We start from the raw sequence: 21734 nt of genomic DNA on the forward strand, positions 1-21734 counted from the left end.
GACAAACGAGCTGTCAAACTACTTACGAGTATCGCCATCCAATTCATGTTAACACACTGTGCAAGTCCTCTGAGAACAGCTTTTTGCTCCCTCAGGAGCAATAAATCATCCTGTTCGTAGAATGCAGAGTCACTGCGACGCAATATTTCATCCCCAAAGAAGACTTTCTCTTTGGTCAAATGAATCGGAAATTCTGGATCTGGTAAATGCCAATTATCATCACAAAATATTTCGTTATATATATCGATTACCTGAAATTGATAAAAATCGATACAGAAACAAATTTTACTTTACGTAGCGTGATAACAATTAGTTCTTAGACAATTGAAACACAAAGATCAATTTTATGCGAATATATTAACTCTTACCCTATTTTTATCTTCCATCGTCCGCATTCTATCCACGTAAATCAACTGAGCACCATTTCCAGGATTGTAAGTTCGTTCTAAACTCCGTTTGGAAGTAGCTATAGTAATCTCACACCATCTAATGAGATCTCTCAGGTTCATCTCCCATGGCGAACCAGAGTGACCCCAGGTAATTCCAACTTGAGCGCTTAGCACTTGGTTGAACTTGATCATCTTGTCCACCAAATCTTCTGGTAAATTCGAGAATTGAGTATTCAAAATGATTTGTAGATCTTCTTCGTCGAAAGCGTTCACGAAAACCTGAACAAGAAGAATATTTTATAAATATTTAACTTTGTTCTTTGAAATATATTTAAAATTCTTATCTTTTTTTGTATATTACTCTACATACTTGCGTAAAACGATTGAGAAATGACTTTGGAAGCCCTCTCCTTCCTCCTCCTTGACGAAGAGGATTTTGACATCCGAATAATCGCGTTCCTGGCTTCACAGTAAATGTCATTCCCAACTCTGGAATGTAGATTTCGCCACGATGATCAAGACAAGCATTCAACCCTTCGAGGACCGACTGCGATGCGAGATTTAACTCGTCTAGAAGAATCCAATCTCCATTTCTGAGAGCCCTCAAGAAAGGACCGTCCCTCCATGAAAATTCACCAGGCTTTCCACCTTCCACTGGCAAATCGGCACCAAATAAATCCGAGATATCCTATATAACATCCCAAATTTTAGCAACGTTCGAAATAATATTCTTAATTAGTAAAAGAATAAATTTATATTATTCAAACAAAATGAAAGAATAAGTACCGTTTGATCACTTAGATTTAGACGAAGAAGACCATGGCCAGATGCTTTAGCAAGTAAGCAAACTAGCGTGGTTTTGCCAACTCCTGGACTGCCTTCCAATAAAATTGGTTTCTTCAATTGCAGAGCACGTAAAAATTTCAAACTATTACTTGCGATTGTTGCGCTTACGCAAAGCGATTTTTTATTGCATAGGATTTCTTTGTTTCCTTTTTCTATATAGAATGGCTGTATTCCAAATTTATTCTCTGTCCATTCGAATCCCTTAAGACACAACGAATCATCTAATACCAAGGTAGACTGTAATGTGGTATTTACTTGCTGTTTGATAAACGCTAATGCAGAACGTTTGAAGTTGCTTAATTTCAATGAACTGAAATAATTCAGAACGGTTTAGCAAGAGCATGATTGGTTATTAAAATTACTATTTGCTCCGTGAAATGCTTACTTTTCCGCGGCAGTCAAACCGGACCCAAGACCATCGATATAGCTTAGAGCGGCACCATGATAGAAAGCATCACCTATTGCTAAGTTTTTGCAACAATTAACAAAGTTCACCCACGTGAGTACATCTCTAACACTAACAACGAGCTTCTTCCCTATTTCTGTGGTCTGCAGCCACTTAATAAATTCGATTATCGCCGTCGAAATACTCTCTTTGTACTCTGAGTCTAAGTTATGCGCCATAATACATTTGAGATCGTCCAACGAGACGCAACCTTCGCACCAGATCTCCGTGAATCTGTTTCTGAGAGCTGGCGAAAGTTCCTTCTTACCGTAATCGCCACCAGGATTCATTGTACCGACAAAGATGAAATTCTCGTGGGCAGTGACTGTCGCGTTCTCTTCAGTCGATGGTTTTTCAGCGATTAAAAGTTTACGTTCGGGTTCTGTAAAAACAAAGCAAAATACATTAAAAATCCTGTGCATTAAAAGATCAAAGGAGAGTTTAGTCACAAGCGATCACCTAAAAGAGAGTTCAATCGTTCGAGCACGCTGTCATCCGCCAAAGAGATTTCGTCGACCAAAAAGAAACCTCCGTTTTTCATAGATTTCACCAATGGACCGTCGACCCACTCGAACAGCTTCTGAGTTTCGCTATGGTCCCTCACTGGTCGAAGGCTTCCAAGAAAATCCGACGCCTCCGTGTGCATGTGACAATTCACAATGCTGAGTTCTTGCTCTCTGATTACGGACAAAAGCTGACAGACTGTAGTCTTGCCACCACCCGTTTCGCCAATCAAGAGAACGGGCTCCTTAAAGTCGCAGGCCTTCGAGAGAAGCACCGCCATTTTACGCATTTGGAACGTCCAGACTACGTGCTCGAATCCAGGAATCTTTTTCGACAAGAGAGACTCCAAGATTGATCTGGTTACAGTAGACGTTCTTTCAGAGAGCGAAAACAAAGCGTCTGGATCAACATCTCGTTTCAGATGCTTCTTTAATACCTCGATTATCTCCTGACATTCTTCTGGACGACGAGCTTTCGAAGATAAAACTAAGTAGCCCTCGTCAGCTAAGTGTTGACTCCAGTCGTACAAGGTACCTCCAGTATCTGGCGCGAGATGATATCTCTCAGCCCAACGGAACAGATCTCTGAGGGTTATGAATCCCTTCTTCCCAGCAAAAGTTGCAGTACTCTTCCGCCGTATTTGAAGTTCTGTCATCACGCTGATTACTTGTTTGCAATAAGTTTCTGGCATTTTACACCTTTTATGCAATATTATTTGAAGCTCCTTCGGCGGTATTTCATCGAAATGTAGCTCGACGAAGCGGTTTCTAAACGCGCGTGAAAGTACTTTTCGTCCACCATATAAGCCTGGAGGGTTCTGAGTAGCGAAAAGCATAAAATTGTCATGTGCTTTGACCACTTGTTGAGTTTCTGGGATGAACAACTCTCTGTTGTCGTCGAGTACTCTGTTCAAGGCTTCTAAAACATCACTTGGTGCTAAATTCAATTCGTCCAAGATTATCCAATATCCTTTTCGCATAGCGTCCACTAGAATGCCCTCCTTAAAAACTAGTTTTCCAGTGGAATCAGCAACATAAGTACCAACGTATTCTTGTAAATCTGTATGTTCATGGTTATTAATTCTGACACAGATATGTCCAGAGGCTCTTGCCAAGTAAGTTATCAAACTCGTCTTTCCGACAGAAGTGTCACCTTGCAACAATACAGGCATTTTTCCTATGGATACTACTCGTACTAAGTCCTTTAAATTTTGCTTCACTGTTTCGGTGAGGACGTACTGTAATCAAAGAGATTAATGATAATGATAAATTTATTAACATAAGCATAAAAATGTGACTGGATATATTCGAAATACAAGCTTACATTTTCTGGTGTCTGTGGATCAAGATCTCCTTTAGGTATCCAATATCCCTCGAAACTTATAAAACATTCAGCAGGGCCATTGCGTGGTCTAGGAATCGGAGCTTTAATAATGGCACTTGCAATCGCATCTCCCAAAATTAACTTTACAATCATTCTATGTACCAATGGATAGGAGTTACTGTCTAACTGCGTCAAGAAACTTAAACAGAATGCTTCGTATAAAGATCTCAATGCATTTGCACAAGGATTTTGCGCGGACACGCTCAAAGCACGGCATAATGTCCTTAAACTGTAATGTGGTTTGTGCCCAGTTCCATCGAGGAGTCTAGCTTCAGCTTCTTTTCTGACATTTAAATAAAACTTAACGATATTCTCGATCTTCTCTGGTGGAAGGTTCAAATCGTTCAAGTACGAGCTCGCTAGGAATTGCAAATCCGACTTCTCCGTGAGTTCGTCGACAAAAAATTCCGTAAACCTATTCCTAAGTCCTACGGGAAGATCTCTTTTCCCAACATCTGTTGCGGGATTCATGCAAGCGAAAATTGCAAAGGCCTCGTGTCTTTTAATTGGTTCTTTGTCTCCACGTTCTAACAATGACAGAGACCCACAGGATCCTTCTAATAAACCAGAAAGGCATTCCAACGTTTCCGCAGTGGCTAAGTTGATTTCATCCAACAGAACCCAATCTCCGTTCTTCAGTGCTTTCACTAAACTACCCTCCATGAAAGAAAATGCCAGGGAATACTGGCTCTGCACTTGGGACTGAAGTTTCTCCAACTTCTGCGCCATTTTCTGCCATTTCTTCAAAAGCTTTGCTTCCTCGTGCACTTTCGATGACGCCTTCAATCTCTTCAAAGCAGCGGTAGTGCTGTGGATCATTAGAATGGTCAACGCCTTCCACTTTCGTTCTTCGAAAGTACGTCCAAGGTGATTCAAAAATTTTAGATTCGGTTCTATTGCAAAGTAAGATCGGAACAAAATCTCGAACTCCTCGCGAATCGGCTGGATCGAAATTTTCAGATCTACTGGCTTGTAACCGCCAAGTAAGTCTGTACTCTCACTCTGCTGATTCATATTTATTACTATTAACTTGTGACCTGTTATTTGTGCTAGATATTGGATGCAACTTGTTTTCCCCGTTCCAGTCTCACCAACTAATAAAACTGGTTCCTTCTGAATCACACAAGTGGCTATCCTTTCCAAAAGACAGACGGATGGCCTCGTGTAAGAAAAATTAGACCGTTTAGACTCCAATTTTACCCTGTCAGACTTTTTTATTCCTAATTTTGCTCTGCCAACGATGAGGCACTCTTTGTGGATATTTATCGACGGTTTGTGTACATCGCAGAAATAATCTGCTTTCGTTTTTACGATGCCCAACTTGTGTGCTACTTCTGTAGCCAAGTTTAATCGTTGCACAGAATTAGGTACGGAATAGCAGAAGACGTCCAGAGCATCCTGAAAAATCTTCAATGCCGATATAGGGGAAGATACATCGAAATCAACAACAGCTCTGGAACACCACTTGATCAAATCCCTCGTGGAAATTTGCCTAGCATTTCTCACGTTACTTATAGCATCGTCATCGTGATTTCCAACGGAAAACAGTAAGAACACATCAACGATTCTCGTAGCTACTGTATGTAGCACAGGAAACAAGGATTGGACTATCGTCACGAGTTCTTGTTTCGACAAGGATTCTATGGTGACACAAGCCCAATGCTTCTGCAATGGCATCTGGAATGATTTTTGCACCCCTCCTGGGTTTAATCGTCTGGTAACAAACAACTGGAACCCACTCTTCGCGTGTATAAGGTCTCTGTACCCTGGGACTGATAACGTTTTACTTTCAACGAGCTGACCAATAACGCTAATAACATCTGTTGCGGCGCAATCGATGTCCTCCAGAAGGAGCCATTTACCAGACAGCACAGCCTCTGTTAATACACCTGGCTGCCATAGAAATTCTCCAGGAATATCTGTACATCTGTACATTCCCAACAACATCTTAGAATCTGTTTGATCGCCCAGTTGCACTTTCACAAAATTCTTGGCATCGCGACCAGTAGACTGCGCCAAATACTCTACTAGGGCGGTCTTCCCTGAGCCAACGGCGCCTTGTAAGCACACACATTTATTAGAGGACACTGCGAATGCTAAATTCTGCAAATTTCGTTCCGTGGATGGCACAGGAACTAAATTTAAATGTACTTTAGATTTAGATGTACTAAAAACTGGTAGTAAGATCCCTCCAATGGATACTACCGAAGGTACATTGAGTTTTTTATCTAATTCTGTGGTATCTTTAGATGTTACAATATTTTGATGAGTTTCTTTGGACTCGATGAAGAACTGTTGTATGTTTGAAACAAAATTGCTAGCACGAGACAAATAACAAGATTCCGACATTCCTAATATAATTGCTATGCAATTCATTGCTACCCTGAAAAATGATTAAAAATGATTTCAGTATTTTCTTCATTATATGAGTGAGACAATACTTTGATCAGTGCAAGACCTTCAAAGATATTGTACACGGTATACATATATGTATATTTTACCATCTAACATCCTGATCCTTGTGAGTCAAATATTTGTAAAACTTGGACCAGTTCCATACATGCTTAAAATGTATTGGTGCACTACATAGGATGTCATAACAAGAGATAACTAAATGATAGTCTGATATTTCTGCGAAATATGCTATTTTTTGTTTCTTAGTCCTTTTCGCAGGAGGACTATAATCGCTTTGTATAGATTCAAATGGAGCTGGATTTATTTCAAAATAATTCTGGACAAATCTGTAATAGAATAGTAAATATTTGATGCAAAAATTATATAAACAGAATACAATAGTAAATTGACACAAGATTAATACATAAAACATTATATCATTAATAATAACAATACTTACACTAGTACCTCTGAATTCTTACGAACTAACTTTCCCAAAACAACAGAATTCAATTTATGAAGTGCATCTCCGTCATTGGGATAAACTTTGTTCATCGGAATGCTCATGCAAACCAATGCAATCAGTAACTGAGGGAAACATTCAGCGACATCCTCTGTACAATCCGGATTCATCAAGAATTCACACAAGATATCAAAAATTTCATTGTACTTCTTCTCGTTTGGTTCCTACAGAGAACATATTTCTTAACCACTGTCAAATTACATCAAATAATAAAAACCACTTTATATGTGCATATTACAATTAAACAGACAGTAAAATGAACGTGTACATCGTCAGACTTTTTTAAATAACATTGCAAGTATAAGCAAGTAACACTCGTGCTCAGTAAGATATATCGACAAGTATAAGAATCGAAGCAGAGTATTTAAAATATTTTGAAGGACAATTTCACACTTACCCCATTAGTCATGCAGGATGCAAGTCTCACGGCATAACACTCTTTTCTTTTAACAAAAACCGCAAAACTTTGTGAAAACATGTTGGAAGCCGCATCACATGGTCAAGTCCACACGCTGAATTACAACTGCGCAACTGATATCACCACGTGCTTCCGTCGCGTTCTGTAGAAGGTTTAATCAAGATATACCTTCAGTTAATGCTTCAACGATACTGCTCAAAAGCATTTTAAGCACTGCAAGTAATTACACGTATATACATACACGTATATATAATTGTAAGTAATAATAATATCAAATGAAACGATACCATTTCGTGGAATTAAAAATCGCGCTGAAAATTCTAGATTCGACGCACATAAGTGATGTACCAACGCTGACACGCAACAGTTTATTTATTGCCCTCTGGACTGCGTATGAACTTAGTGGTTATAAGTTGGTAATCATGCAGGAAGATGCAGGAGAAAGTAGTTTGAATTTTGAGATATTTGTGCAAAATTGTTCGTGAATTGTGCGTAATTAACAACAATTTCGTGTAACCAAAGGTAAATATATATAGTGGTAGTCAGATCTTCGTGTTTCTTGAAGTAACATTCGTAAATTGTATATATTTTACGTACTTTATTACGACGTAATTTCAAAACATTTATTTCAACATTTTCTTGCCTATACGAAGAGATATATATTCTTAGAATAAAAAATATTGTTTCAAACGAATAATATTGTTTTGTCAACATATTATGAGATATTATTTTTATGTATATATACATATATAACACTGATACAGTTAAATTTAGTTTATTTAATATTTAGATCCTTTGAAGATTATAATTCAAGGGGTATACTGATAGCTTCGTGCAAAAATTCAACACATTTTCTCAAAGATAAGTACATTGAATTACGTATACAATTTTTTACCTATTCATAATGACACTGATTTTACATATATACTGCTATTCAAAAGTTCTGGAGCATACTTAATTATATGTAAATTTTCTATGTTCGTTAAATACAATTTCTTAAGTGTAACGATATATACTTTTGAAGATTTGTCAATTATAAGAAAATACACTTTGTAATAGTTATGTGTCCTTTCCATGTAGTAAAGGATGCTCCAAACTTGTAGGCATTAATGTACATGTATAAGAATTATTTGTGTTAAATTGGATATTTAAATATGAATTTCAAGAATAGATTTTCATTCGCAAAGCTTAGTATTACTTAAAGAAACAAGGATGAGTGTTTCGTTTAAATTAAGTTTAATATAAAACATAAAAATTGTGATCACATATTAAACACATTACACAATTAAACGTTACGTTTAGTTTAAGATACATCTGTACAGTATTATCGATAGTTGTTAGATTAGAAAATCTCTGGATGCGAATTGAACTCGTCTCGTAGCTTCCTTTCTAAGATAGGTAAGGACAGATTATCGATTTGTACATTGAAGCTGACATAAACAGCCATCGAAAGTTTTTTTGAGAGCCTCTTGGCTAGACTCGTTGAAGATTCATTGGCGATTGGTCCCATAATTTTCGTTGCAAGTGGTTCCTTCTCGTAAGGCGATCCGATTGCAAAAGACAAGTCGTTCATGGCGTTTTGGTTGAGATCACCCACCCATACGTAAACACAATTTTCCATTTTAATTATGTGGCAAGCGACTGACAAGTCGCCAACTTTGACCGTAAAATCGTGAAACTTAAAACTACATTCAGGTTCCGACAGTTCCTCCGATTGGTTTCCCATATTTTCACGAAATTTGATTTATACCTTTTGGTTTTTAGTCGGCACTTTTGTTGTCGTTTTCGAGAATGCTGATTGTGATGATTATCATTCTACGAGAACATAACCTTAAAATTTAAAATCCTATTTACCGACTGCAGATAGTTCTCGAAGCGATTAATAATCATTAAATTGAAACGTAAGTATTTTATTTGCATGTTTACACGTTATTTGTCGATACACATAATCAAAACGAAATGTATTTAAATATATACATAAATTGTCAGAATTTTTTAAGTAAGAGATCAAGAAATTTTAAGTTACGAGTCGCACAGGTATGAGCAAAATCAATAAGTGATGTACGAGTACAATTATAACGTAATTGTAAAGAATATCGTATCGTATGGAACTACAAATAATACGAATATTATAAATATGTCAAATTCATGTATACAAATTGTGCTGCAACGAAATTCATTCCTTTATCCCGTCATCCCTTATAATAAGCTGTGTGTCTATACAGCCAAGCTTATTGATATCCTCCAGCTGAATCACCTGCATGTGCAGTGAGCTGTATACCTAAATCTTTAAACGTTCGTGGCACGTATAATTTATGAGTTATTATTTTGTACTATAATATTGGCCCCACTGTACGCGCGGCTGTTTCAAGTCGCACCAATGGGGAGTCCCATCTTGTTGAAAACTGAGATAAAAAGCACTCCCATTGGCGTAATCTATAAAAACACCGTGAAGGTTTGAATTCATATTTTTTTAAATAGTTTATACAATGCATTTTTTTTATATATTCCAGTAGTCTGTTCTGTATGAAAATCCCAGTGAAAAAATACCTTGCATTGTTTAATCGATTCTTACATTTACTAAGACCTGATATTTCCTTTAACCTTCTCGTTACTAGGGGTGAGGAATCATTCATCATAAACAGTGACATCGAAAGGGTCCAGTTTGTAACGTTCAATTGTATTCAAATTAATAAGGCTGAAATGAATTTCATCAAGATCAAAGCAATTAACTCCAACTTGATTCGCAGGTAATTAATCCGTCTAACCCAACGAGAAGTATACTTTCAATATTAATAATTCAGAATTTTATATGCCGTTAGTATAAGTCTCTCATAGAAAAGAACTTCAAAATGTTAAGAAATATCTCTACGTCAAGAATCCGTCTCGAGAATTTTGAATCAGACGTTCATAGTTACAAGTATAGTTGTAATCGTCCAATTAATTTCAGTTATTGTTTCCATAAACGCATAATCTCGGATCTTCTACATTCTTTTCCTATGTTATTAGCAGGCATAAAATGTAGCTTAAGTAGAGCACGGAAGCTCAAAGTAAATAATTATCTACACGCACCGCATACCATACAATATAACTATTCATTCTACTTTCTTTTTCATATATTCCTCCTCGCCATGTCTTTAATGCGTTCAGCAACATTCTCTCGCTGAATAGTTCTCTTCCTCATTATATCGATATTATTATCATTTACAAGTTCCGCTGTTAGCCAAGTTTCTGACAAACCCACTTGGCAACATTCTGAGACACCCCAAATCGCTAACACTCCTTAACAACCCCCTAAACATCCCCTAAAACGAGCTTCCACCCCAAAACTCACAACTCCATTCGCTCCACTTGCGATACAGGAAAATCCCCGTTTCGCGAATTATCATCAACCAAACTATATACGTTCTCTTATTTTAACAGGAGGGGTGCACCAACCTAGTCGAGCCCAACCTAACCGGAGCATCGAATGGAAGGGGGATACCCACGGTCCCCTGGATCGGATCAGACGTCTAACCAAACAAGTATCGCCTCTGTCGGACGGTATCTCCGGTAGATCGGATCGCGATCGATAGTTACGCCAATGGGGTGAAACGAGGCACCAGAAGGGAGACGGAAAAGGACAGAGGATAGAGGCGGCCCATGGCGCGGCAGGTAGAGGCGAGGGTCTCAACCCGTGTATACTATAATTACGAGTAACTCAGCCACATTTGTGCGTTGATCCGACACCTTAAAGATAACATTTAGCGGCCCCTTTTATCTCCGCGGCAAACAAACCAATTTATACCTCAGCTCGCTTTGTGCCCGTTCTCTGTCTCACTCCCCCTGGCCGAAAGGCCGCCTACCTCCCTCTCTATCCCCGAAAAAACCCCGCCCCGAACTACGAATTAGGAGCAACCTTCTCCTCCTTTTACCACCTTACTCCCATGCGCCTCTTTTGCTTCCCTTTGTGCTGCTTCCCTTTCGCCTGATCCTTCTTCGTCTTGCTCGTCGTCCCCTTTGGCTGTTCCTTCGTCGTCCACTCGAAGCTATTTTGTTCTTCTTCTTGCACTACGGAGGCTATTTTGTTCCTGGCCTTGATCCTATTCTGGGGTGCCCTCCCCGGGTTCCCGCTGGCGAGCGGATGGTTCTGGTTTATTGGTTCGCAGCTCGGGGTGCACGTTAACCGACCCTTTTATTAAGGGGTGGTTTCTACTGTTTTACGAGACGAGGGTAAAGTGTTCCACGATTGTTCAACACAACGTGTTGCAATCTCGATTATCGCGTGTAAATGTTGGTAATGTTATAATTATTTTGCAGCAGTTCGATCATCGTGGCGAGTACAGCGAGAGAGAGAGAGAGAGAGAGAGAGAGGAATGAAATTTAGGACAGGGTGATTGATAGAAGTCCACGTGAAGATCGTCGATCTGGAGAGAAATTGAAATTAGTCTGGGATGAATCGTTGGTTTCATTACCGACCGTTTTGTTCTCGAAAAGAGGAGAGTTTCTCAACGAAGCAGAGGTGGACTTTCTCGGATTTCACGTGTATTATTTACCCAATTCGTCACGGTCCTTCCCTCTTGCTGGCCTCCTTAATAGACGGCCGGATAGAGTTAGTCAATGCCTAATGAATTACTTATCGCCCAGGAAGGATCGGAGGAGCGAGAATAGGGCGAGGGTGCTTGATTAATGATTACAGTTCTTCAGTTAACATCTGAGATTCTACGCGCGGCCTCGACTTTCCTTCTTTTTCTTTTTTTTTTTTTTGCTCTCTTATTGGGATCTACTGTAAACTTATTAACCCCACGTTTCCGTCTATCCTTCCTTTCGTGTGTTTTTGTCCGTGAGTTATTATAGTGTCCCGTTTCTGACACGGATTCCATCGAGGTTACGATCTTGTAATAATTTCCCCAAATTTTGACAAGCATTTACCAGCGAATGTTGAGAGGAGACACGACAAAGACGAGCGTGAAGCACCTTCGAGTGTAACAAAGTTATTTTAAAACATTTCAAGCTTCTATGATTTTTGGTTTTCAGTTTTAACAAGCGGATGCAAATATTTGAAACCGATCGCGTGGTTCAATGTTGCACAGAAGGATGAGGCAGAGGAAGAAGGAAAATTTTCAAGAGGCGATCGAAGCCGTAAGAGATACGATCTCCGGAATCGCCGATCAAAAGGTTCGAATCAGATCCCACGGTTCTGATTACGGCATCATGAACGGTAATGGGGCCTGAAATCCACCTGAAATTTTATTACTTTCAATATTTACGTCTAGCGTCTGACGTACATAAATCATCCTCGTTCTTTAAAAATTTCTATACCCCACCAGCAGGTCTGTTTAAAAAGCCATAAACCCCGAAAAACTCGACGACACGTAAGGGACACCAATTAGCAGGTAAAACGCGAGCTGGAACCCCGAATTCCCGAGTTCTACGACGAAAAAACCGTGGACGCTGGCAAAAAGTAACGGAAGTAGCCGCGCGCACCTCTGAGTCCTGCTACTGACTACTCGCAAAAGGAAAGAGGCGTAACAGCGGAAGGGAAAAGCCCTCGAAGTTCACAGTGAAACAGGTGGCGAGGAAAGATCGAACGTAACGATCCCGTCCGAGTGTATCAAAAAGTCGCCGGCTCCGTTAGGCGAACGAGCTGCTGGACATGCTCGAGAACGCGCCCCGACGGACCAAGGAAAGCCAAGTCGAAAATAATAAAGAAGTAACACGAAAACAGACGGAGAGGGTGGCGGACGAGCGAGTTGGTAAAGGACAGAGGGGAGGCGAGAGGGGCACGGAACGAGGCCCAGGGATAAAAAAAAAAAAGTAGGAACGCGCGTTGCGGAGGAGAAAAGGATCAAAGGGATGGGGTGGAGAGGAGCGCGCGAGAAGAGAGGCACCGTGAGGCGAGAGTGGCGAGGATCGAAGGTGTTTTTCGGGGCGTGGCGAGGGCCGCGTGATTACCAGGAGGATCGGTTAGCGCGGTGAGAGTTCAAAGCATCAAAGAGGCCCGACCAGCGAGAAATTGCTTAGGATTCATCTGCCGGCACGGGACCCTCCGGACGCGTTCGTTTCTCCTCTGTTCTCGTCTGTTCCGTTCCTTGGGCATTGTGCGCCACGCAGTGGGGAACGTTTCCTTCGCGCGTCTCTCTGCACCTTTAACGGATTGCCCTTTAACTAACGATCGGGGGTTGCCTTTTGCGGTAATACCAACTCCACGATCGCCGTGCCCACCTCCGTTCTAGGTGCGCGCCGTCGCGTTTCGGGCCTCGATACGATTCGATTTTCGCGGGACAGGGACTCGCGTATAATGGGATCGTTATTTGGATCGTGCCTATCGTGGCTATCGTTAAGCTCGCTCGAGGGATACACTGAAAAAGCTGCAGTTTTTTTTTTAAGTAAAGAGACGAGAAGAACCTCTGATTCGCTTCAATCTTGATTGGAGTGGTTCTTATTAGCAGATGGGAGGTTAATAACATAGTTCACGATACGTTCAATGCAATTAGAAATGGTATACGCACCAGCTAGAAGTTCAACAATGGAGTGTAATTGGGTTGTAGAGAAGTTGATCGCGAAAGTGTTAAATTACATACTCGTATCGGTGTTCACGGGAACAGTTTCTTGGTACACTTGGAATATTTGATTATTAATGGTATTTGATGTTTTTTCCCCCCCTGTTCGTTTTTTTTTTTCATTCACTCTTCTCCTGTTTTATGTTGGCTGTTTGAGCGAGCCTGGTGGAATATGAGATGATGCGGTCGGCGAGGAATTAGTGGTATTTTAGCAGAGAGCTTGGACATGCCAGAGGATGCCGGCATGCGCGTTATTAGGTGCTTTATATTCTCGCGGGGATTTGCCGATGTGCTTTAAGACGGTAATCAAATTTCATTATTCGCTTCTTTACGTTGCCCGTTTTGTTTGGAGGACTACTCTTTAGGATCCGTCCAAAGTGAGAATATCGGGACCTCGGCTGCGGAATGGAATCCTTCGTTGATCTCTGATTTATTTCGTCGTTCGAAGAAACGCCGCTCGAAGCAGTCATCTCCGTGGGGATTAAAGAATCGTAATTGAAAATTAGAATATTTGCAGATATATCTCTTTACGATAATGATGGTCTTAGCCATCGAAGGTCCGTCTTCAAGTGGTAAATGAATTGGTAGAGGCGAGTAATTAATGCTAAGTGAAAAGTTCCGTACACGGAAATTGTTTAATTAAAACTGAACGGGAAGGAATTTTTAGTTTGTCGAAGCAAAGCGGGCTTTCAAGTCTGCTGCGATATTTCCGAGAGCACAAATTCCATTTTACGCTACGTCCATCGGATTCGTATTGTTTGCACTTTTGTTGCAACAAGCCTGGTAGCACGCGGTTGCCTTTAGAAAAAGGATTCATGAATTTCGCATTATTGATTTCACATGTCGTGATTACGCTGGAACTACGGTGAGAAAGGAGGGTGAGCTCGCAGGGTATTAATTGCGCTTAATTACGTCCCGAGATTCATTACTTTGTTGCATTTATACAAGACAGATTCTAATTACACTAACTTTCCCCGATTTAATTGCTCAGCCAGAAGCTAACCATTATTTAAATACCTTGTAATTATACATTGAGAACAATATCTAAAAATCTTGGGATATATAATTACCGTCGATTTTTATATTACACAAATAAAATTAACAGCTACGTGATTAATGCAATTGATTAAATTTCAAGGCGAACTCCTCCTCATCTTCGTACATTTTCGATGTTCTACACGGAGAATTATAACTTCCTTTTATTTCGCGATTACATTATCTGGTTTTCAACGAGAGAGTCGCGCATTCTCTTCTCACAAAACAATTCGAATCGTTAACCAAAATAGCTTGCTTCAGCTCGATTCGATCTCTCGGAATACATCGAAACGCCTGTGTATTTTTTCAATTAATATCTCTGAATTAGAATTAATTTTCAAACGGGATTCGTTGCGCCGTCGTTCCGTATTGATTTATGCCCTCTTAATCTAACCGATGAACGATAACCACATAGCTGTACAACTGAAATAACTCGCTGGAGTGCATCCACTGGCTAGCTCGTTCAAATAGAGGGATATTTTCGCGGGGATCGGTTTGTTTGATCCTCAGGTTTCCTCCGATCGAAGGTAGACGGTGTCGGACAGTAGGTACCCAGGGGTCTCCGGCTGAAAGGTTATTTGAAGTCGTCAAAAGTGTGACGTGAATTAAACTCGCAACACGGCTCTCGCGATTCACCGTTACTCACGGGTTTCGAGCTTCCTGAACTATAAAGTGTTTTATAGCGTGTCAGCCGTCACGCTGGTGATTCGAGAATTAACACTTGCCTCGGCAAAACCAACCTCTGAACCTTCTGCGAATAAATAAATTAATTCTTGCAAATATTTTAATGCTACCACGCATTTCCATACGCGCACGGGTGCGAGTACTTGTTGAACGTCGCGATCGAACGTCAACGGTAACAGCAAGCGTAATTGAAATACATTTTTCGATGGCGCGCATTTTCACATTTAATTTCTTCGAACACGAAGTCTTAGATGGGTCGTTCGATGGTTATTTATTTGGACTTTTCTCGTTACCCGGTTAGCAGAGTCGGACAACATCCTCTCGTGATCCACGCGGCGAATTAAATCGGACGTCTCGACCATTTGTAGATCCCTTTCGCGGCTCGTGCTCGCCAAGATGAAAAACGGATAGATCTAGCGGTAAACGAGCGGCGGGAAAAAACGTAACAAGCGCGCGCATGCGCAAACAGCCGCGAACGTACCTTTTGAAAATCAGATAGCGCGCGTCGTTTCGATGCCCGCCAGGCTTCCTGTTTTGTTTGTTTCTTCGTTCCGCGTACCTGTTTTGTTTAATTAATATTAATAAGCGCTCGACCTACCCCCTCTCCCAATTTTCTACCATTTTCTTTTTTTTCTCTCATCTCGCAACACTTACAGGCGCGATGTTACCGAATCTAGATCCTAAAGTCCATCGTAGGGGAGTAATCTTTGCAATTAATCGGGTTACTCGATGTTAATCGTCTGTTTGTTTAATTAATATATTAATAATTCCGTGTAGATATTACACGTAGAAGTTTCGACGAGAAGCACGATCAATTGCCCGACGACTGCTAATTCAATTTCACGATTGAAGATTCTCCTATCCTCGCTGGTTGAATTCAGCGGCATTTCTTTCACGGTCCGCGGACATTCGGGACATCAACGCGATGGGCTTATTAAATCAATTTTAAACGGATTTCTTTGCTCCAGAATCAGTCGAAACAATCGCCCGTGCGGTGTAATTAAAAAAAGCGATATTTTCATGCACACTGTGCAATCTCTTCTCTGTTGTCGAGTATCCGTGTTCCTCTCCACGTTCAAATTCGCCGTGAACGCGTGCGAACATAGATGTAACCGAACGATACCAATGATAATCCATCGAACGATCGATTTCACGGAACGTGCATCGATTATCGACGTGGCTCGCGCGTTTGTTTGAATAGAAATCGGTCAGTCTCGAAGCGGCAGGCTGCTTTTTCATCGCGAACGCGTGAAAAATAACGCGGCGCGATGAATTCGCGGTATTCATGTTCGTTAGATCGCGTGCATCGGATTTCAATTATTTATGAGCCGCGTTAACTGTCGATGGGCATACAAAATTTATGAAAAATGATTCTATTGTCGGTCTGGAAATAGCCTACGTATGTGTGTGTTCGTATGCGTGTGTGTGTGTGTAATTGATCGAACCGTTCGTTTGAATTGCAAATTTCTACTTTATCCGCGCAGAAATAATGAACGCGCGGGTTTCCTTTCTTGCGGGAACATATTCTTATGATGTAAAACATCGCTCAGAATGAAATTAGTAGCCCCGTTTTCGTTTATTTTAGGAACAGAGTTTATTTACACGCGGATGTTACGCAGAGGCGTTCTTAAAGGTAATTTCAACAATCGATCATACTTTTCGCTTGATTTTAGTGACATTTAGCGATGCTGTTCCATTTTGCTTCTCGACTCTTGACAAGGTGTAACTAATTGAACGAGAAATCGTTTAGAGAATAATTTTTTTTTTTACAATAATAACGATTTTCAATATTTTATATGTGATACGTTCAATTAATATTGATTATACAACGATCAAACCTTTCTACGAAGTTGGCGGTGCCAAGTTTTTCGTCCGTCGGACGCCATTTCTTAGACGAAACTCAAACGATAATCAAAAACGAGCGATTTCTTGTATAGAAAAAAAAAACAAAGTTATGTCACAGAGACATGTATGAAGTTCTTCTGCTGTTACGAGGTGAAATGATTGTAATTTGTCAGGAGCAATCGATGGATAATAGAGTTTTCTTGTCCGACGGCTGCTTTCACCGCGATATCGTTGCGTAACACCGCTGAAAGTAAACCCTTTATAAATTGAAACTGCTCGATAAAACGACGTCGATCCGAGAATAATAAAATCGAAGTTAACTTAATAAAGTTTGCTTCCTGCATTTGTCTTGCTGTTACCTTCTTAAAGTTTCGTTTCACGCTTTAAAACGTTTCTTTCCCTCACAGAATTATCGCTCACCAGATTTAAGTTTTTACTTAATTTATTTGATACAATTTCTTTAAACCCTGCGCGATTACAGTGATACGTGGATGAAAATGAATTTTGCAAATTGTACAGAATAAAGTATAGATAATCGATTTTTTTAAGGATTCGAAATTGTAGAAGCAGAGATGGGTGCAGGAAAAATTGTCAAAAATAGAAGAAAACCGTGGTTAAGGGAAGTGACCACTTCTCACGTGATTAACAAGCTCCTTTTCTCATGCAGAAACATTTCTATCGTCGCTAATTACGGTAGCTGATATCGAACTCATAAAAAAGAACAGCTGAATGTTCGTCACGATAGCATTCGAGATATCCGCAGGTTCCTTTCCGTCGAGATTTAAACGATTTTTTCCCCTTTTCAACCAGCCGATGATTTAAGCGACTCGTTATCTAAGTATGGCTTAATATGCAAGCTGACTGGTCACTCAATCAAAGTTTGATAACGTAATTCACGCGTGTCTATCTTGCGCGATAAAATTGTCGTGTAAATACACTTTCAGAAATACTTTTCTGCCAGCAGATATTTGAGTAACGTCCAATACGAGGTTGCATCTCAACATTGTTACGAGGAAAGAAATATTCGTGAAAAATACCGCGTCACAACGAACCGTTTCGAATTTATATTTCACGAATTTATTACGCTTCTCGCCATCAATTTCTCAAATTGCACACAGGGAATAGTTGGTAAAGAGATCGTTATAAAACTCGAGCAGATAAACATTGGGACGTTATTTAACGGCCATGAAATAGCGTCTCGACGACAGTATCGGGACATCTGGCCAATTCGTCAGCTTTAACTCCGCATGACTTCTTTCCGTTCTCCAAATTGAAAGGAACCGTAAGGGGTCATCATTCCGGCCATATAACGGCCATAAAAAGAAGAGATAGAGCTCCTTTCTTAAGGGAATGATAATTTACGGATCCCAGGAATATTCGTGGCGCCAAAGGAAACTTGTTATTGCGACAAACTGCAGAGTATTTGTGGTCATCGTCTCGCGCAATCTCCATAGTCTGCTTTCCACCCATAATCAACAGAACAAACGAAGAACATATCTATAAAACAGCTAGCAAAACACGGTATTATTACATTCAGTATGAAAACATCGATATTAAATTTCATAGAACACCTGCCTCAACTGTGACAGCAAAATAGCGTATATTTACCTTCTTTTTTTCTGCGATAATCCTTATTTTTTAATAAAACGTATCCACGTGTATGAATGGCACCTTTAATCGATCGTTTTGTCGCGTCGAAGCGTCGTCCACTGAGAGTTCGATCGCCAGGACATCGATTATAGGAATGTTCGCTCGACCAGATACGGTGATGCGAATTGAACGTTGCACTCGTCAGATTATCCGCGATTCGCGTATACAAACCGTGCGATAAATTGCAACGGATGAACGATGGGATAATATCGAGAATGGTTGTTACAAAGACAGCCTAAATACCGCGTAACGAACGAGCAGAAGAATGAGTGAATGATTCTCGAGAGATGCGTCTACGTTCTCGTAATTGGTCAATGTTCGTTTATTTATTTATCTATTAAGCGGCAGCGGAAAATGGCGCACGGTACCAACGGGCGAGCAAAGTGTCCGTGGCAAGCGGTGAACGCTTGGGTTTCGATTGAAAATACGATTCTCAGAGCGACGCAACGCACCTGAAACCTGTTTACAACGGGGTAATTTGTAAGAAGCCAGCTTTCGATCGAAATGTATTCAAGATACATGAAACATTCAATTTAACCGTGGAACTTAACGGGAGAATATGCTATCCGTATAGAAACTAGAAACTTGCGGTGAACATTTTTTTCGATTATCCTACCAGAAAGTATTAGCGTAATTACACGTTTCTATGGGTTTTACTATTAAAATATGTATAGAGAGAAATATATATTTTGATCACTGTGTACAGGTACCACTTAATCGCAGTTTGTATTTCAATTATAATACTCGATTTGTAATGGATTCAGTGGAAGAATGAAGAAAGTCGCGAGATCGCGTTTCTTTCCCTCCCCCGTTCGTTCATCTCCGGTTTTCTCGATCGCGCAGGTACATGTAAACCTGATGCTTCATATGGCTTTCTTTTTTTTCTCAAAATGTCTGTTTGTTACTTGCCAATAAAATCACAGAAAAGCAGGTCGAATTATTTGAAAAAAAAAAGTATCGAAATAAATGGAGGTTGATAAGTGCGTGGCATCGCGTGTATAATTCGCGATGCAGCTGCCAAGAAACTGATTCTGCGTGAAATCGATCGATTCTGAGATCGTTTTTTAGTGAATCGAGTTTGAATATTAACGTTGGAAAATAATATATCGTTCCAAGATTTATTTTGCATTAGATCAACTTAAATTTGATTTCTATAATAGATCCATTTATTTTACAATGCTTAAAAACGATTTTTGGATATCTACTTCTTCGAAAACGCAGTTCCAAATAAACAAAATTCGATTTCATCGTTTCCATTGATTATCAACGTGAGCAGTGAAAATCTCAGTTCGTGCTATCAATTACGCGACACCCTGTATCGCACTTCGGCCACCGTGCTCGCTCGATTTAAGTCCAACACGCTTTTTTCGCGACCTCCGCCGGGAACAGGGTGCACCACCGTTCAAGGGCCAACCGAACGTGGTAGAACAAATTACCCTCTCCCTCAGGAGCGCCAGCAAGAAAGCGTAGCTTTCGTGTTCACGTAACCAATCTCTCGCATTTTCTATTCCACTTCGAAAAAGAAATTTTCTATAAGAACACACGTGCAATTTGTTTAGATCGCATGGAACGCAAGAAGATGGTGGTGGAGAACGTGTTGGCATAAATATCGCGATGGATTATAGTAACAGTACAACAGGACACCAATTTCCATTTTGCTCTATTTATACCATGGTACATCGCTAGACTAACCAATCAACGAATCGATACTTCACCAATAAGACTATAGAGAATATTATGAAGAGAAGTATGAGTAGGATTGTAAAATAATAAAATGCTCGAACATGAGTGAATAATTTTGAAGAAACTCTGCTACGAAGAAGGTAACATTCAAACACATTCGTCTCGAAGACTTATCAAGATTACGAAGAATATCACGAAGAGAACGTGGAATTGTAAAATAATAGAATGCTCAAACAAGAGTGAGTAATTTCGAAGCTACTCTGCTACGAAGCAGGTAACGTTCAAACACATTCGTCTCGAAGACTTATCAAGATTACGAAGAATACCAAGAAGAGAACGTGGAATTGTAAAATAACAAAATGCTCGAAGAAGAGTGAGTAACTTCAAAGCGACTCTGCTACGAAGTAGGTGACGTTCAAAGGACATTCGTCTCGAAGACATTTGTCACGAAGACTTACTAAGATTACGAAGAGTATCATGAAGAGAAGGTAGAATTGTAAAATAACAAAATGCTCGAAGAAGAGTGAGTAACTTCGAAGCAACTCTGCTACGAAGTAGGTAACGTTCAAAGGACATTCGTCTCGAAGACTTACTGTTTAGCACCGGATCTGTCGTTTCGTATACCGATATGTACAATTCGAGTCTCCTTCGACGGCTATGCGTTACGTGATTCCCGAGCGGTTGAATAATGGCCGACTTCCGGCCGGGCCAGGAACACGCGACGCTTTAAATGTTGTTATTAGCCCCTTATTTGCTCAAGGAATGTCATCGGGTTCTTTCAGCCGCGGCGAACCCTTGGGATACGCGTTCTGCCCTGTTTCCTCCGAACGCACACGGGTTTTCAGCGCTTCCACGCGGGAATTACACGTTCCGAGACCGCGAGGACGTAACGTCACGGACGTCGAACTGGATGGAACACCGGTCCCCGGCTCTTTCGCGTGTTTCACGCACCTCGACCAACGCGAGTTTCAATTTTCAGATGATATTACCCTTGCGTGATCGATGGAGAACGTTTTGCCTTCTGATACGTGGGTACCAAGTGAAATTATCGAAACGTGAACGTTAAGACACTGTCGGACACTTTTTCACTTAAGACTGTCACGTTGACAGTTCAAATAATAAGAACAGAGCTCGAGAAGAAAGTATTGCGTACGATTACTGATGATCTTCATTTATGGTTCGAGATCGAATTTACCATAATCCATGAGATTGCATTCTATATCGACGAGCAACGAATTTTGCTTTCTGATATAAATACCAAGTGGAATTATCGAAACGTGAACGTCAAGACTCTGTCAGACTCTTCTTCACCTGAAACTGTCACGTTGACAGTTCAAATAATAAGAGCAGAGCTCGAGAAGAGGTATTGCATACAATTTCTGATGATCTACAT

At 40.3% G+C, this 21734-nt stretch overlaps 2 protein-coding genes across 2 annotated transcripts in view; both read right to left on the reverse strand.

Moving 5' to 3' along the window:
- The window catches only part of LOC143427753 (midasin), a 70103-nt gene extending 63092 nt beyond the window's left edge, over positions 1 to 7011 (reverse strand). The window contains exons 1-10 of the mRNA XM_076902186.1: positions 6882 to 7011; positions 6422 to 6648; positions 6069 to 6308; positions 3508 to 5950; positions 2140 to 3421; positions 1621 to 2062; positions 1176 to 1545; positions 760 to 1077; positions 369 to 668; positions 27 to 251 (exon numbers count right to left, since the gene is read on the reverse strand). Coding sequence (XP_076758301.1) covers positions 27 to 251; positions 369 to 668; positions 760 to 1077; positions 1176 to 1545; positions 1621 to 2062; positions 2140 to 3421; positions 3508 to 5950; positions 6069 to 6308; positions 6422 to 6648; positions 6882 to 6962 — 5928 coding nt within the window. The 5' untranslated portion in view covers positions 6963 to 7011. The remainder of the gene's footprint in view (positions 1 to 26; positions 252 to 368; positions 669 to 759; positions 1078 to 1175; positions 1546 to 1620; positions 2063 to 2139; positions 3422 to 3507; positions 5951 to 6068; positions 6309 to 6421; positions 6649 to 6881) is intronic.
- Positions 7012 to 8244: 1233 nt separating this feature from the next.
- On the reverse strand, positions 8245 to 8628 carry LOC143427209 (proteasome assembly chaperone 4). Its single transcript, XM_076901139.1, has one exon. It carries the CDS (start codon positions 8626 to 8628, stop codon positions 8245 to 8247), a length of 384 nt encoding a protein of 127 aa, XP_076757254.1.
- Between the last annotated feature and the right edge of the window lie 13106 nt (positions 8629 to 21734).

The sequence above is a fragment of the Xylocopa sonorina genome, chromosome 9 (genome assembly GCF_050948175.1).
Source record: "Xylocopa sonorina isolate GNS202 chromosome 9, iyXylSono1_principal, whole genome shotgun sequence".
Lineage (NCBI taxonomy): Eukaryota > Metazoa > Arthropoda > Insecta > Hymenoptera > Apidae > Xylocopa > Xylocopa sonorina.